General features: G+C 42.5%; 1 protein-coding gene across 2 annotated transcripts; it reads left to right on the top strand.

Annotated features, from left to right (window-relative positions):
* Positions 1-374: 374 nt before the first annotated feature.
* On the top strand, positions 375-17,147 carry rnf139 (ring finger protein 139). Of its 2 annotated transcripts, none has more exons than XM_028597427.1 (7): positions 375-945; positions 8,477-9,132; positions 11,090-11,237; positions 11,347-11,453; positions 13,536-13,787; positions 15,197-15,499; positions 16,112-17,147. In XM_028597427.1, the coding sequence occupies exons 1-7, from the start codon at positions 783-785 to the stop codon at positions 16,598-16,600; spliced, it is 2,118 nt and encodes a 705-aa protein (XP_028453228.1). In that variant the 5' UTR covers positions 375-782; the 3' UTR covers positions 16,601-17,147. The 2 variants fall into 2 exon arrangements, with proteins under 2 accessions (XP_028453228.1, XP_028453229.1); XM_028597428.1 differs by lacking the exon at positions 375-945 and adding an exon at positions 6,736-7,076.
* Positions 17,148-17,881: the final 734 nt, after the last annotated feature.

The raw sequence follows: 17,881 nt of genomic DNA, 5'->3' as shown, positions 1-17,881 counted from the left end.
TTCAGTATATGTTATGAAATGTTTTCATATTGTCTGATAAAATATTGTTTTGGACCCCAGGAAGACTAGCTGGTCGTCTAGGCGTCAGCTAATGGGGATCCTTATAATAAATACAAAATACAAATGTACTCAAAATAATGATCCAGAGAAAAAAATAATATGATTTCAAATAAATACAAATAGTGTAAATAAAATAAAAAAATGTATGTAGAAGGGGATGAATAAACAATCAGTTTTTTCAGTGTCAGAGAGACTTCAGTTTGAGAGACTTAATATACTCCTTGAATTCAAATTAAAAAAACTAGTAACGTTTGTTGTTTTGCTTTTATTTGTTGTTTTAGCTAAATGCTACGTCGGCTGCCACAACATATGTCAATGCTGCCACACCCTCTGACGCTGGAAGTGACGTCACTTTACGTCGGAACCAACCAACAGCCTGTGGTGGCAACTGGCAACTTCTACCGTGTTCCCAAAGCAACTCAATTTCAAAGATATGCTAATATTGTACAACAGACCAGACGAGACAGGATTCTGAGCGGAACTTATTTTGTCGGCGGTGACACTCCGGACGGGAGCAACCCGACATTAGAGAGAAAATAAGAAGCAACAGGAGGTTGAGCTGGGCGGACATGGCGGACGGCAGCAGGTTCACGGCTATTAAATAAACGCCAGGCAAAGCAAAGCCGAAAGCAAGAGGTTGCTGCTGAGAGACTTTAATCTATTTTAATGTTGCACGGATAGCCGGGGCTCCCCAGGACTGTCAGCCCTCCACTGAAGCCTGCATGGCGTCCTCTCAAGCCCGGCTAGGCCAGCAGGCCTTAGCGGTGCTTGATGTGGCTCTGCGAGTTCCCTGTATCTTTATTATCGACGCCATTTTTAACTCTTACTACGACCCTGGTTCGGGATGGGTCGGGGTGATGGGGAAGGTGTTCGTCAGAGTCATGGGTGAGTGTTTTAAAGTCTTATTTTAAAGCCTCCAAACTGTGTCAACAACAGCCGGCGAACTGACAGCTAACGCTAGCTTACTGACGCTGAGTTAGCCGTGACGTTGGTCAGCAGTGTGAAGCTATGTCACCTGTCACACAGACTAAAGCCGATTAAGCCACCGGCAGTAACAAAAAATACAAGTCTGGTTCGTCTGACACAGTGTTTAATTAGTTTGTATCAAACCTAATTTAGGCTGATGTGATGCTAGAAACTCGCCATCCATCTAGCTAACCGCTAAAGTCCGGTATTTTATCACAGGTGTCGTGTCAAATTATGTGTCCTTAAAGAAACTGCCCTGGGGACGTTTAGGCAGCCTGTCATTCTGCCTGTCAAAATATACTACTTTATCCCCTGGAACCTTATCTAAACCATGGTCTGAACTCTGTATATGACTTGGTGTAGGCATGGGGGATATGAATCAAGTTAATATTGCAGTAATAACCACTAGGGCTAACTATTATTTTTATTTCATTCTCGATTCATCAATGGCCCATAAAATGTCGGAAAACAGTGACAAATGCCATTACAATTTCCCAGGTCCCAAGTTGACTTACTTAAGTGTCTTGTTTTGTCTGACCAACAGTCCCACACTCATATATATTCAGGTCACTATCATAAGACAAACAAAGTTAGAACCATTGTTGGAAATTAGCACCAGCCAAATGCTGGTAAAATATGCAAGTGGCTGCTAGTTTTGCTTCACTAACCAGCCAAAAAACACAATAGTAATCTATTGGGTAACACTTTACTTGAAGGTATCGACATAATCGTGATTTATGAGTTATGACAGGGTAGTCCGTAAAACAAAAGTGAAAGTGCACCAGACTTTGTCCAGCAACCAGAAGTTGTCTTGGTCATGACAAGTTGACATTAAATTAGTTTGGGAAGTCTTTGTAATGACAACTTGAGATTAACCAGGATGACATTACCAGAGGATGTCTTTGTCATGACAACTTGACATAATGTCATCCTGGTTAATGTCAAGTTGTCTTAATAAGGACAAATTAATATCAACTTGTCATGACAAACATGTTCTGGTAATGTCAACCTGGTTAATGTCAAGTTGTCATTACAAAGACACCCCAAACTAATTTAATGTAAAGTTGTCATGACCAAGACAACTTCTGGTTATTGCACTTTGATTAATGTCAAGTTGTCATAATCAAGACAACCGAAACAATATGTCAACTTGTCAAGACAAAAACCGAATGACACTTAATGACAGAAGTCATAAACGTTTGACTTGTTTAGAACACGTTCATGACAGTGTCATGTCACGATTATGAAACGTTAATTTCCAACCCTGGGAGAACCTTTTGAATTATTCTAATTTTTTTGCTTTAAATATGATTGAAGCAATTAACAGATTAATCTAAAAAGCTGCAGATTAATTTTGTCAATCAAACTAATAATTTCACCTCTAATTGTGGCGATTAGAGGTGAAATGTCATTTTTGTAAAGCATTCATAATCTAATGGCAAAATGAAAGAAATCCTGATGTCAAATTGAAAATGCTTGAGCCTTGTTTGCATTTTTTGAAGTCTTGTGCACTTTCACTTTTCTTTTACAGACTACCCTGTCATAACTCATAAATCACCTCATCTGAAATAACATTTAAATTATTGTATATTACATAATTCATGACATACATTTTCATGTTTTGTGGCACGTGTCAGGCATAGCTGAAGCTTTTCAGTGCCCTGAAACTAGTCGGCGTGAATCACTTGCGGCTGTTTTTTGTTCTTCTGACAAAGATCAGTGTTGTTAAGCGTCTCTCTAAGTTTTTAGTCATGAGCAGAAAGCCCTGTGCACAGACAAACACCCACCAGGTTACATAACTTCCTGTTTGTCCAGTTTGTAGACCTTTGAACCGCCTAGGCCCCATACCATGGCCCCAAGTCATTTTGGTGTTGGCCCAGAGCTGTCTGGGTTTGGAGAGGCAAGGCACCAAATAAGAAGCATTTCTCTTTTTTTTTAATGTGGGTCAGCCAACAGTCTCATCTTTCTCCGGCCCACAATGTTTTTGTGTTTAGTATCAGCACATAAGCCTATGAGTGTTTACCGGAATTATAAGAAAAACAAGAGTTTGGAAAAGTCTCCAAAAGCAATACAAATCACAACGTAAACATTAATGCATTCAAATGTTGACCTCCACAAACACCTCTTCACCGACTAAGTTCAGTGCCCTAAGTCCATTTAGTCAAGGAACTCTTTACGAAGCTGATCCAACTTTAACGTTGCCCTTGAACGAAGCTGCTCAGTTCGAGGGGAACGTTGAAAGGGGCCTAAGGTCAAGGTGGCAACAAGCGTTGTGGAAATAGTCAGGTGATAAAGAGACAACCCACGGCAGTATGGCTGCACGCTATGAGGAAAATAGGACATAACGCGATAACGTTGTTGAATATGGCGATAACAATATTACTTGGGATAAATAAACCAGATGTTAAAGTGTTCTTAGTTCTGCTGCTTTCGGTATTCTGCTAAAATACAGCAAATTGCTTGTTAAAAGTAAAACCAATGAAGGGAAATCATTTCCAACATTCTTTTATTGAACAAATTGAACATTGAATTGAATTTAAAAGCCAACACTAAAAAAAAGAGTGACAATTACATTTGAAAGTGCACTTTTCTGCTGATATTTTCTTTCAACTAACAGAAAAAAATCTCTGAGTGTCTTTTGCAATATGTTTATTGCGCCTGGTGAGATTTGCGATAACCATATAAAAGCGATATATTGTGCAGCCCCACACGCCAGTATAAGTGACTTTAGAAAGGATTTATTGCCAGGTAAGTAACCCTTAAGGAGTTTGCCGTGGTGGATGGTGCATACATAAACATATTTAAAAGGAAGGGGAAGAAATGGTATTGGAACATCTCTAGTATAGAAAACATGCCTTTTGAACTCTTTTAATCCTTCTCTGAAAAACAGCCTATCCCCCGTAAAACTAAATACTGTGTAAAAGAAAACGCACTAAATGTACAACATTTGACATAAGTCATCGCTGAGTTGCCATAGTGATAGTAATGGTGTGAAACGGCAAAGGGCAGTCTGACGTGTTCGACTCCTCCTCAGCCAGTCGGTGTGCTGTACGCGCTGTGACAGTCGAAACCGACATGTCATTATGGTCATACATAGGGCTGGGGGATAAAATGATAACGATATGTATCGCGATAGACACATAATCAATATCAATAGAAAATGCGGTCGATAAAACGTTCGATAACTTGTTTTTCTTCATCAGAAGAAACCAGAGGTTGTGAATCAAATCAATATTTGTTGCAAAGACAACTCCCGCTCACTGTCTAATAGAGGTGTAAGAAAATATCGATACCCTTGAGTATCACAATATTTTATTTTGCAATACTGTATTGATTTTCAAAAAGGCAGTATATATATATATATATATATATATATATATATATATATATATATATATATATATATATATATATATATATATATATATATATATATATATATATATATATATTCACAGTGGTTCACATTTGTTGTTTAAACCCCCTACCGCTAGATGGCTATGCTGAGATGCACCACTAGTGTCCTCGCTTAACAATGCCTGACTTTTTGCTAGAAGCTAACAATATGGCTGAACTTTGGCCTACTTTAGCATATAAACATTAGCTCACTAAGAACCTGGAAACCACAATCCCAAAGTGGTAGTTAGATTTTCTGTGTACTGAATTGTTTACCTAAAGTAAACTTCTTTTGATTTTTATGAACATCATGTCTTTTTTTTTTAATATTAGTTTTTCTAAAATTATACTTTCAAAACATTCCAATATATCGCCTTACGCACAGTATCGAAATATATTGCAATATATTGAATCGTGATACGTATCGTATCGCCACATTCTTGCTAGTACATAGCAGTACTGTCTAACTTGCAATAAAATTTAAAAAACTCGACCATCTTTATCGAAACCTTGCCTATTATTAAACCTCCAACGCACCTGCCTCACGTTGTAGATGTGCAGTAAGTATTTTTCTGTACTAAAGGTAAAATATGTGTCAAACCATTCTGAATGAAGTATTGGGGGGTACGGATCCTTGCAGAAATCAGGCTATAATGAATTACATTTTTGAAATTTGATTATTTATCAATGAAAATGAGAACAATGATACAAAAATTAGCATTGCCCACAATATCGTGAATCCAATCGCAATATTAGTCAAAAATAATCGCAATTAGAGATTTTCCTCATAGTGTGCAGCCCTATTTTTTCACTTGTTTCACCCGGGATATGTTTTTTTTTTTTTTTTTAATAATTGTATATGTGATTCGTACAGCACATCAACAACTATGAAACATCTGGGTTATTATGCCCAAAGCTACAGTGCGTAGTTTCTGTCGCCCCCATGAGGAATTCTACGTAATGACAACAAAACTGTCGGCGCATCCACATGATACAAGCCTTCCGTGATCGCGAACGTTACGCACTAAAACTTTAAGAAATGGTTTGTTTGATGAAATGTTTGACTATTTCGCTATCGTTTTTCTTTGTTGCTTTGCCCTGTTGCTTGTTCTAATAATTCAATTCAATGATTTCCCCCAAGAGAAAGCATTTACTGCGACAGTGACAATAAACATAGGCATAGCAGGGCACTGCAGGGCATTACAGGATGAAGCATGGCACAGCAGAGCATATCTGGCCGTAATAATAATAATACATTTTATTTATGAGCGCCTTTCATAGAACTCAAGGACACCTCACTGTTAAAACAAGCAACAATACAGTTAAAAAGGCAAATATAATTAAAACAAACCCTTTTTAAAATTTAGAAAAATTAAAAGAAGGCTATATGAAGTGCCTTTGACTTGACAGAGTTAAAGCGCTGCAAACAGGGTGCAAAATTAACTTTTTAGTCCAGTGGTGAAATGGCTGAGTGTTCCAACTTTACCAGCCACTCAATAGGTAACCATTGTTTGGCTGGCGAGTGAAGCAAATGTGGCAGGGCTGCAACAAGCAATTATTTTCATTTTCAATAAAAAAATTTTATCATCACAGTGTTTCCTTTAGGATTTTTTTTTTAGCACTGGGGGCACATCTGTCTGAAAACCCCCTCCCCCCAGTCCCGCGCCCCCGCCGCCAAATGTTTTAAGTATTAAACGGAACTGACATATTCACATATGAGGAATATTTTCATTTTGTTTTGATTGAACTGTATTTTTGAGGAACTGTAGGTCTACAAAATGAATTTTACAAGAAATTCTTCATAGGGAAACCAAACCCAAAGTAGGCTATTGTATCATATTTGCCTCAGTGGCAAAGTTTGCAGCATTTCTGTGTGCATTTGATTTTTCTTGTCTTTTGCAAAAATAACTCCAAGGCTCGGTTATAGGGGAATTCAGAAAGAGGTGGCCCATTAATGCTGAGTAGCATACATGCTGCTAGATGGTCCCCCTGTGGCCTGTTCTTTAACACTAGAATGGCCAAGACGTTTTGAAATGTATGTGTAATAACTTTGCTAAATAAAAAAATACAATCCTGCTGGTACCTGACTTTTCCTAAAAGAGTCTGTATTTTTATTCAAAATTGTTTTTATATAGCCTACATTACACAAAAGGCAAAGAAAATACAATCACTTTTACCTATTTTGGCCATTTTTTTCGCGGTTTTGTTTTTAATCTTTTGCGTGGTTGAAGATGCATCTTGGTTGCTAATAATCATAGTCTCTGTCAGAGAAACGTAACTCTCGAGTAACAAGTGTGGGCATCACCGATGGGACTAAGGCAAAGCCAGAGTCGGTAACGTAGGCTACGGCGTGGATGGACTCTGTTCTGAAAAGCAACGGGCGCTCACTCTGTGAAAGGCGCGGTACACGTAGATGGCCGGTAGCTGTCTACGTGTTCATATAACTTTATACATGCTACAACTGGCTGGAATCATTGCACACATCCTCTCCAAGGAGTGCGCCAGCTATAAAATGTCCCGGAGGAAGTTCATGCAGCAACTGGCAGAGTAGCTGAGAGCGGAGTTTATGGAGGAAAAAAAGGGAAGCGGCGCCCGGTCTGAACAGCGCTGCGCAGTGCGCACCACAGCAGACACCAAAACGGAGGCAGTGCCAGGTTAGGTTAGGTTATAAATGTTCAAATAAAATACTTTTAATTGTTATTTGGCTGTGAACTATGTTGAATGAATTTCCCCCAATATGTTTCGGGACATGAATGTATGAAGTAATCACGGTTTAGCCTACTATGCCATGATATGATATCAAGGGCGTTGTATAGAATCAACAGCCACGTGCAATTTAGCTAGCAGGTGAAGGTGAAACTAAAAATGTGCAGAACTATAGACTAATAATACAGGCTTAAATCAACTGACAACATAAGTTATACGACTTACAGTTCTCAAGGATGCACACATGCCATCTCAACCGGGTCCTCGGACCGCCTGTCTCTTTTTTTCTTTCTCCCTTTTCTCCGAGTGGCACGTGTGCCCACTCGCGTTGTGAAGCGCGTGTCCGCGCTATTCTTGGACGTGCTTTATAACGATCACTGCTGATAGACGGCTTTTTGTACATTTCTGATACCGTGGCGGGAGAAATCTAACCGTGGCGTACCGCCACTTGCCAATCAACATAGAGGAAACACTGTCATCATCATCATTTTAGGTTAATCGATTCGTTGTTTGGTATATAAAGGGTCAGAAAATGGTGAAAAATGTCGACCAGTGTTTCCCAAAGCCCATCATGACGTCCTCAAATGTCTTCTTTGTCCACAACTTAAAGATATTCACTTTACAATCACAGGAGAGAAAGAACTTGAAAATATTGACATTTAGGAAGCTGGAATCTGAGAATGTTGACCCTTTTTCACATGAGATGACTCAAATAGATGAATCAGTTATCAAAATAGTTGCAGATGAATTTAATAGTCGACAACTAATCATTTCATCTTTGCCGCTCTACGGTAAAATCTAGCATTACCAGCATTTGGCTAGCGGATGGTGCTAACTTTGTATCCTGGCCGCAAACTGATTGTTTTCCTAATGTCATTTGTGTTTCGGCCATTCGTGCCATTCTTTCGCCTGAAAATCCACAACAGTTAATATTGTTTTAACGGACAGATTAGTCTCTGTGATGGGGAAATAGTTCCGCCACTCTTTTCCAGGGCTGTGCTCGATTGAAGAAATTCTTAGTCGACTAACAGTCATTCAGTTGTATCGATTAGTTGATTTAATCGACAGATCTGTAAATCTGAGTTTCTCCGCAAAGAGTCATGCAAAAGCACCACTTTAATTCTTGTGTTTACCAGAGATGTGCTCGTACGTTTCTTAGAAATAAGTAATTCAGCGTGAAAAAAAAAAAGCATCAAACATGACTAATCGACTAAAGAAATCTAAGTTGACTAAGAAGACCAAAACGACCGATTAGTCGACTAATCGACTAAGAGAGAGCAGCCCTACTCTTTTCATCCTTTTTCGTCAATGTGACCTCTTTGCTAACTGCGTCTCTTGTGTGTCGCAGGTGTCCTCATCTCCAGCATGGTGCTGCTGCTCTCCCAGAAAGCCTTGTTCAAGTTCTACACCCTCTTCTTTGCCGTTCTCCTCGGCATGGCGGCGGTCCTCATCAACTACTACGCCACCTCGCACATAGACTTCTACAGCGCGTACTACAAAGCGGCTCTGGGGTTCAGGCTGTTGCCCAGAAACGGGCCGACACTGTGGCTGGGCATGGCCGCCGTCCAGCTCGTGTTTGGCGTGGGCTACGTTTTCCTGCTCAACCTCCAGTCGGTGTTTGCCGCGCTGGTGGTCCTGGACATCATGATCCCTCTGTGGGGGCTGATGATTGAGCTGCCCGCTGACGTCCGGCAGCTGGTGGCCGTGTTCTCGGGCCTGGCGCTGGCTCTCAACACGGCCGTGTGTCTGGCCATGCGGCTCAAATGGTTCTACTACTCGTGCCGGTACGTCTACCTGCTGGTGCGGCATATGTACCGGATCTACGGGCTTCAGCTGCTGCTCGAGGACACGTGGAAGAGGATCCGATTCCCGGACGTGCTGCGGGTGTTCTGGCTGACCCGGGTCACCGCCCAGGCGCTGATCCTGGTCTACGTGGTGCGGGCGGTGAGGAGGGAGAGCGGAGACGCCACGGGTGGCATCGCAGACGGGCTCTCCGACTCGCAGGTAAGATCAGAACTAGAGCTGGGCGATATGGACAAAATCAAATATCACGATATTTTAAAACAAATGCCTCGATGTCGACATTGTGACGATATTGTAGGATTGACAAATGGTGCTTTAACAAAATATCCTCACACTTAGATTTAAGATAAATAGTCCTCAATAATGTGGACATAATGAGTAAGTGGGTAAAGGCAAATAATAGAAAGATAAAACAGTCTTGTAAAGTCAGAAAATGACATCACTTTACTGGAATGTAGCCTTTAAAACCAGGAAAAGACAACACTTATGCCCTATTACGATATTATGTTGGGTAAGCAAGGCCCTACTTTTGGATTATGGTATTACAATCCTAATTAGGATATCCAAAATCTAAGACAATATCTAGTCTCAAATCTTGATATCGCTATAATATCGATATATTGCCCAGCCCTAACCGGAACCATTCAAACTCAAACGAATATCTGAACTCAAACGAATATCTGCAGGTCTTAGAAAAGGTTGGAAAGCACTGAATTCAGTTCCTCCAAAAAGGCCTTAGAGGGGATCTCCTTTACAAAGGTCCTGAATATTAGTTTTTTGTCTACTGTAGACCGTTAACATTATTTCTAAATATTTTGTATGTGGTTGAAAGCTGCTGTGGGAGACGATACACATCTATAAACTAAAAGTAGGGATGTCCATTACCTTTTTGACCCCTTATCCCGATCCTTTTTTTAAATATTGACATCTGCCGGTACCGAGTCCCGGTCCTATAGTTGTATTTGCCTAGATAATAGCGCTGCACACCATTTTTATGTCTAATATAAAATAAAAAAAATCTAATTAACCAAAATATGTCTTCAGCTTAATACATCTAACTTAGTGCAGCTAGCATTTTTGCAAAACTCGCATATAAAATCTAGACATCTACTTGCAATGGTGTAATAGCTTATTCATTGTGCTCAGCTAATGTAAATGATCGGGGTGACTGCTGATCCCAGATCAGTTAAAAAAAAAAATGCCCATATCAGCACCATACTTGCGATCAGGACATCTCTAGGTAAAAGTGGGGTTGTGGCAACTGTGGATTGTGACTGCAGGATTCATTGATCAAATAGACGTCCTTGTTAGTACCGACAAAATTATTTCTTAAATGTCTCTAAATTAATGTACTTAATGAATAATTAAGTACATACTCTTTTTTTTCATCATTCTTTACCAGTATGACTGTGCATGTCCCTTTTTATGGCCTTGATGCATCAACCCCGATAATCGGCAAGTCAGACAGTCTGGCGAGGTCGGTGACTCGAGTCTGTTCGGTGTGTTCCGTGCCGTCGTCCGTTGGAGGGGCTGTCGGCCTTCATTTGGGCCGATTTGACATGTTGACTCGGAAGGCGGGCAGTCAGACTTAATGGCCAATCTGATTGGTGGAGCGCTAACCCGGAAATGACGAGCGGGATGAGCGTGACTAACGCCTCTCAAAATCTGGCAAAAATCTTTTAAACTGACCTTTGTCGATCTGAAACGAAGACAGATTCAGCCACTGCAACAGCCTAATTATCGCTTAAAATGTTTTCAGAAACACGTTTTCGGTGAACTTCGGTGAAGATCGTATTTCCGAACGAAGCCACCATTGTCCCGGTTGTAAAATCCGGGAGCAGCCAGACCCCACGTGACGCGTTCGTCCAATCAGCTGCCTGTTTTCATTTTTTGGGCGACTATACAGATTAGCGCTGCCTGCTGTTACGGAGACACATTATGTCTCGCGCAACTGCTGAACGTACGCTCAAGTCGGCGTCGCTTTCGGTGTGTTCCGAGGCACTTTTTGGACCGACGGGGAGCCGACTGATCAGTCAGACTGGCTTTTCTGCCGACAGTCGGCCGAGAATGCATTGTCTGAATGTCTGAATGTAAAGAGTAAAGGGAGTTCTAAGCCATGGTGACATGCGTAGCTGTGTTACTGCTCTGCTGTGTTCAGGGTTACCTGCTGAGCTGGGACGTGTTCTGGGATCTGACCAGTAACCTGATCATCTCTGGCTGTGACTCTACGCTCACCGTGCTGGGGATGAGTGCTGTTATCTCCTCCGTCGCACACTACCTAGGCCTCAGCATCCTGGCCTTCATAGGTTTGTGTCTTTGTGTGTGTGTGTGTGTGTGTGGTACAAACTCTGCCATATATACAAGCTATAAGAATGCTCCTGTAGTTGAGTGTTTTGTCTCATTTTGACCCCTCAGGTTCGACCGAGGAGGAGGATAAGCGTTTAGGCTTCGTGGCTCCTGTTCTGTTCTTCATCCTGGCTCTGCAGACCGGCCTCAGCAGCCTGAACCCAGAGGACCGCCTGGTATGTCTCTGCAGGATGCACGGCCTCCAGCTTCTTCTCTTTTTTAATTTAAAAGGGACAACGCACATTTAAGCTGCCATATTATGCTCATTTTCAGGTCATAATTGTATTTTAAGGTTGTACCAGAATAGGTTTACATGGTTTCATTTTCAAAAAACACCATATTTTTTGTTGTACTGCACATTGCTGCAGCTCCTCTTTTCACCCTGTGTTCCGGTCTCTGTTTTAGCTACAGAGTGAGACATCTCTTCTTCTGTACTATCTTTGTTTGTAGTCACACATGTGCAGTAGCTAGGTAAGGATCATGTTAGCTAGCTGTTTCCATAGACCGTAAAAGAAAGCCTGTTTCTCCAACTTCGGTCAGTTACAAGGCAGGGTTAGCTGGGAGACTTCTTCTAAACGAGGGCGCACATGTAAGTAGTTCTTTTGTAGATTATGGTGTATCGTTTCGGCTAGTGACGTAGAAAGCCGTGCAGATTTTGAAGAGCTCGTCCGGAGACTGAAGGCAGGACACATTCAGAAACCGTATCTCACTCAAAACAGCATGGATGTTTTTTTTTTCTCAAAGTTTGTATGCGCGTGGATGCACCAGAGACACAAAATAACACCCCAAATCCCAGAAAAAGCGATTTTTGTTCATAATATGGGCACTTTAATCAACATAAGTCCAACATGTAATTTAGCCATAAAGGCAAATCTGGCAGTCCCTAGCAGGTTGATGGCTTAAAACAATAGATACAATACAAGAAATACACATAAAACAAGAGAGACATAGGCATAGACAAGTAAAATGACACAACCACTATTCCAGATCATGACAACTGGCAGGTGGATGGCTTGAGAAAAACACAACACCAGTATCATACACAGTAGACACAGGTAAAAGTGCATAGACACACATTAGAATGCATCAACAACACATAAGCACACACAGAGACATATTTCAGCCTTTATTATAGACTGTAGAGAGGTGACGGGAAACAAGGGAGAGAGAGAGACACAGCAAAGGTCCCTGTCCTCCAACTAGACCGTTAGAGCAGTTCATGCTCGACATCGTCACCCCTAAGCTACAGGGACTTAAAGTTTTATTTTAAATTCTAATTGGCATTAAACTTTCTTAGGTCTAATGCCGACCTCACACCAAACGACTTTTCAAGCGATTCCACTGTTGCAGACAAATTTCCAGTATCTATGAGTCTTGCTAGGGTCGGGGCGCTAGCGCCGTCTCAGTCGTTTAGTGTAAGGTGGTCATAAGACTCAATCCGGGTCAGTTACTTTTCCCCGTCTTGACGTTCCGACAAAATCAAACGTGTTGGAGTGAAGTTAAATTGCGTGAAAGTTGTCAACAACCAATGGGTGAGCTCCCTCGAGGGCCAAACGGGAAGCAGCAAACGGCTAGAGCCGCTGCTGTTTATGGTTTCATGGCGCTGTGCTAAGCCAAACGCTGAAGCGGGAACGTTTTTTTATTTAAAGATTATTTTTGGGAATTTCTGCCTTTTTATTGGATAGGAAAGCGGAGATATGAAAGGGGAGAGAGAGAGGGGGGAAGATATGCAGGAAACCGTCACAGGTCGGACTCAAACCCTGGACCTTCTGCGTCGAGGAACAAAACCTCTACATATGTGCGCTCGCTCTAACTGAGCTAACTGGCCACAAGTTGCCGATTTTCAACCCCTTCTGAAGCGAGTCATCCAACGGAGACTTTTCGGCGGGTAAAGGCAGACCTCTCTGTACTGCCACCATTCATCTGTATGGCAGAACAGAAAATCTGCAAACTTTCTCTCAAGCTATCAGCTAACCCAAGCGGTAGCTAGCTAGCTTTGTTAATTTTTTTCAAAACAAAACTGTGGCCCTGCGAGATCCCCAGTCTTTGCAAAATCTATAGTCCGTAACTAAAAACTCAGTGACATGACAGAGTCTTTTCAGCCTTCTAGTCTTTGGGATAAGTTGATGAAACTTGCATGCACTTTGAACTGATTATGTGGAAAACATCCTGTTGATTTACTGACAGAACACTTTGAGCAGAGTTTCTAATTTAGCATCGCGTATCGGTGACTGAGCCTCTCTTGCTTTGATTTGAAGGTCCGCCTGAGCCGGAACATGTGCCTTCTGCTGACGGCCATCCTGCACTTCATCCATGGCATGACGGACCCTGTCCTGATGTCCCTGAGCGCCTCCCACGTCTCCTCCTTTCGCCGCCATTTCCCGGTCCTGCTGGTGTCCCTGGCGCTCTTCGTGCTGCCCGTGGCGCTCAGCTACGCCCTCTGGCACTCCTATGACCTCAACACCTGGCTCTTCGCTGTCACCGCCTTCTGCGTGGAGCTCTGCCTCAAGGTGAGGACGGGGAATCTCATTTAGGGGGTTTTTTTTGGTTTTTTTTTTCAATACTGGTGCTAAAATGATACTTTTAAAAATGTCCGTTGCCTAAACCGATAATTAAAAAAATAGAATAGCACAAAACAACATTGTATCACATGTATCGTGATACGTATCGTATCGCCAGATTCTTGCCAATACGCAGCCCTACACTTTACTGTAATCCAGCCATTAAAACCAGAGACAGGTAACACTTATGTTATATCACGATATTACGATATCCAAAATCTAAGACGATATCCAGTCTCATATCACGATATTGATATAATAGCGATATATTGCCCAGCCATAGTGTGAACTAGCATCTCATTTTAGGGCACCAGACGGCAGCGCGGGCATTCAAGTGGCACTGCGTTGTCATTTCGGTCCGGTAGATAGCGGTCGTTTAGGAACGGGTTTCGGTACCCAAACCGAATGTTTTGAAAATGTTCACACTGAGTCGGTGAGGTTCAGTGTTTATTCTGTGATAGAAAATGGACACTCAGCCTCTTCTCTCCGACCTTTCTTTCCTGTTTTACACGTCTTTGAAGGTATAAGTAGCTTGGAAAATGCTAATTGATCATTTGTTCCGAGCTCTGCTGCAAGGCTTTTAACTCTCATTAACAAAAGAGCACACTTCACACCTGTTTCAGCATCACTTCACCGGTTACCAGTCCGGAATAGAATTCCATTTAAAATCCTGGTCCTTACTTTTAGAGCCCTGCACGGTCAAGTTCCTGCCTACATCTCTGACTTCATACAGCTTCAGACTCCCACCCCGTAATCGGAGTTCATTAGATCAGAGGCTATTAGTGGTTCCCCGCACTCAGTTTAGAACTAGAGGGGAGCGATCATTCCAAGCAGTGGCTCCTAGGCTGTGGAACGTCTCACCTCCCTCTCTACGTTGTGTGAATTCTGTCAAATCTTTTAAAAAGCAATTGAAGACTCTGCTATTCAAGCAGGCTTTTAGTTAAGTTACTTTTTTTTTAATGGTTGTTTATGTTTTCTGTTTGTGTTTAAATGTTGTATTTTAATTTGTTGTATTGTATTACATTTTATTGTGAAGCACTTTGTGATTTTTATCGGTGAAAGGTGCTATACAAATAAACTGCTCGTGGATTACATGTGTAGGTGGAGACAGAAACTGTACCAGTACTGTAAGAGCAAAAGACCCAAGTTTTTTTTTCTTCTTTTCTGTAGGCGTAGTTATCGAAAGGAAGAACTATTAAATTGACCCAGAATGCATTGCCCTTTGTCATCAGTTCCCTTCACTTCACCTGATCAGCAGTGTGATCTCTTGCTGGTGTCTGTTTTATCGTCTGTACAGCACACAGTATACGGTGTCTCACCCTCCCTCCCTCCTTCCCTCCCTCCCTCCCTCCCTCCAGGTGGTGGTGTCCCTGACGGTCTACGGCCTCTTCATGGCGGACGGCCTCTCCAACGTCCTGTGGGAGAAGCTGGACGACTACGTCTACTACGTGCGCTCCACGGGCAACGTCATCGAGTTCCTGTTCGGCGTCATCATGTTCGGCAACGGCGCCTACACCATGATGTTCGAGACGGGCAGCAAGATCCGCGCCTGCATGATGTGCCTGCACGCCTACTTCAACATCTACCTGCAGGCGCGCAACGGCTGGAAGACCTTCATCAACCGCCGCACGGCCGTCAAGAAGATCAACTCCCTGCCGGAGGTCTGTCGTGGAACTTTCCTTTGCAGCAGGGGGTGGTGGAGGTTTTAAAGTTTAGTAAATTGAAACAAATAGGACAGACTGAGACTAGAACCAAGTTGGGTTTTTGTATTTTATTAAAGACATATATATATATATATATATATATATATATATATATATATATATATGCAAATAAAGGAGCAACATGATTTCACAAAAGGCCGCAGCCCAGTGTGGAGTTAGTTTCTCTAATGAGTGAACAGAACCACCAGGCTTATATGCATCTTCAGAGTGACAGCACACACGCACTTGGATTATTATGACACTACAATTCTTACAGGCAATCTGATCCACATGCAGACATCTTGGAGCCATCTCACCTCCTCCTCCCTGTACGACTTTCACCCCCCAGTTACATCTTAACTGGCATGGGAAAACTAGAGAGTTTTAGGGTGACCTTGTCCCCCCCTATCTGTTCAGACAAACAGCTCACATTATGTTCCAGACTGGACACCTCAGCAGTTTAAGCAGAAACTGAGATAAACTGTCTTTCAATAATGTGAGAGAATTAAAGTAGAAATAAAACCTAAAAATATAAGGCATTTTGCTTAAATGTAATTTTTCCCATTACAGGTCCGCGGTGACCAGCTGAGCGACATCGAGGACGTGTGCGCCATCTGCTACCAGGAGTTCGCCACCTCGGCGCGCATCACGCCCTGCCACCACTACTTCCACGCGCTGTGCCTGAGGAAGTGGCTCTACATCCAGGACACGTGTCCCATGTGCCACCAGAGGGTTTACATCGAGGACGAGAGCCGAGACCGAGCCGCCTTCTCCAACAACAACGGGGGCTACGCAGCGCCACAGGACGTCGCCGCCGCAGCCCCGCCCGCGCCGGGGGACAACCGGCTCGGACCGCCGGCCGCCGAGCAGCCGGCCAACGGAGGAGCGGCAGGCGGCGGCGGTGGCCAGGCCTTAGGAGGACCGGCGGAGCTCGACAATGAGCTGCTGGAGGACAACGACAGCATAGAGTATGACGAAGACGAGTGGGGGACTCAGAATGGCTGCACGCCAATAGAAGAAGACTATATCAACGATGACACAGACTCCACCGAGGACTGAAAGATCTATAGAGAGAAATATACATATATCTTTATTATATTTAAGTTAAGAAGAATTCTAAAACACAAACAGCATCTTAATTTGTTCTTGAAAAAAAAAAAAAAATGTCAGGGATGTCATTCTCTTTTTTTTTTTTTTTTTTTGTTAGTTTCTTTTTGATTGATTTTGAGTTTGGGGTTTTTACTCTAAAAGGGCTTGTGGAAAGAGTAACTGCTGCTCTGTGTGAGTGTGTGCTGGGGCTGCACGATGTAGACCAAAAACTCCTACTGTTGTTGTTTTTTTATCCCAGAATTATTGGAGCTCCTGATAACAAATCTTGCGATGTGGGCACAGCTGTCTCTACACCGTTTATTTCTCAAAGCTGACACTCATCTCATTTTTCTGCAACATATATTCTGCACAGCACAAGTCTCCCTTGTTGAGCGCGCTCTTTTCTTTTCTTCCAAAGAAAAGAAAAAAGATCATGACTTTGTTTAGATTTTGTCACTTATGCAGCGTGTGTGTGTGTGTGTGTGTGTGTGTGTGTGTGTGTGTGTGTGTGTGTGTGTGTGTGTGTGTGTGTGTGTGTGTGTGTGTGTGTGTGTGTGTGTGTGTGTGTGTGTGTGCGCGCGTGTGTGTGTGTGTCGTGTAATGTGTGTAGACGATGTCTTAAAGATGCAGATCCTGTTCCCTAGCAGTGTGTTTATAAGGGAAACGCTGTAGTGTGTTAGTGTATAAACGGCAAAACTGTGGAGCGCATTAAACAAATCCAAGCTTTAATCTGCAAGTCAGGATGGAGGAGTTTGTAGTAGGACCCCCATTTGAGCGCAAGAACACATTTTTAGTTTGCTTCCGTTTGAAAACCTGCTGTCATTACTTTCCTCCAGCTGTTTTTTATTTTTGCCAAATGTGATTGGTCAACAGGGGGGGATTACTTCTTTGTCCGTAGCGCGCTCAAAACAGATTACGCTCTTACTAAACCAGCCTCGAGTGCTCTCAAATCCTGACTTTCAGATTGATCACAGCTCAAGTTTGCGGTTCACCTGTTAAATATTTTTGTCCCCAACTAACTTAAACAGAGTATTTTTGTGAACTTGTCGAGAGAGAGAGAGAGAGAGAGAGAGAGAGAGAGAGAGAGAGAGAGAGAGAGAGAGAGAGAGAGAGAGAGAGAGAGAGAGAGAGAGAGAGAGAGAGAGAGAGAGAGAGAGAGAGAGAGAGAGAGAGAGAGAGAGAGAGAGAGAGAGAGAGAGAGAGAGAGAGAGAGAGAGAGGCAGTTTTTATCAACTCTGAGAAAGACTGAGG

The sequence above is a fragment of the Perca flavescens genome, chromosome 14 (genome assembly GCF_004354835.1).
Source record: "Perca flavescens isolate YP-PL-M2 chromosome 14, PFLA_1.0, whole genome shotgun sequence".
In the NCBI taxonomy this organism is placed as follows: Eukaryota; Metazoa; Chordata; class Actinopteri; order Perciformes; family Percidae; genus Perca; species Perca flavescens.
Note: the sequence above shows the minus strand (reverse complement) of the source record. Positions and strands in the feature narration are given on the sequence as shown.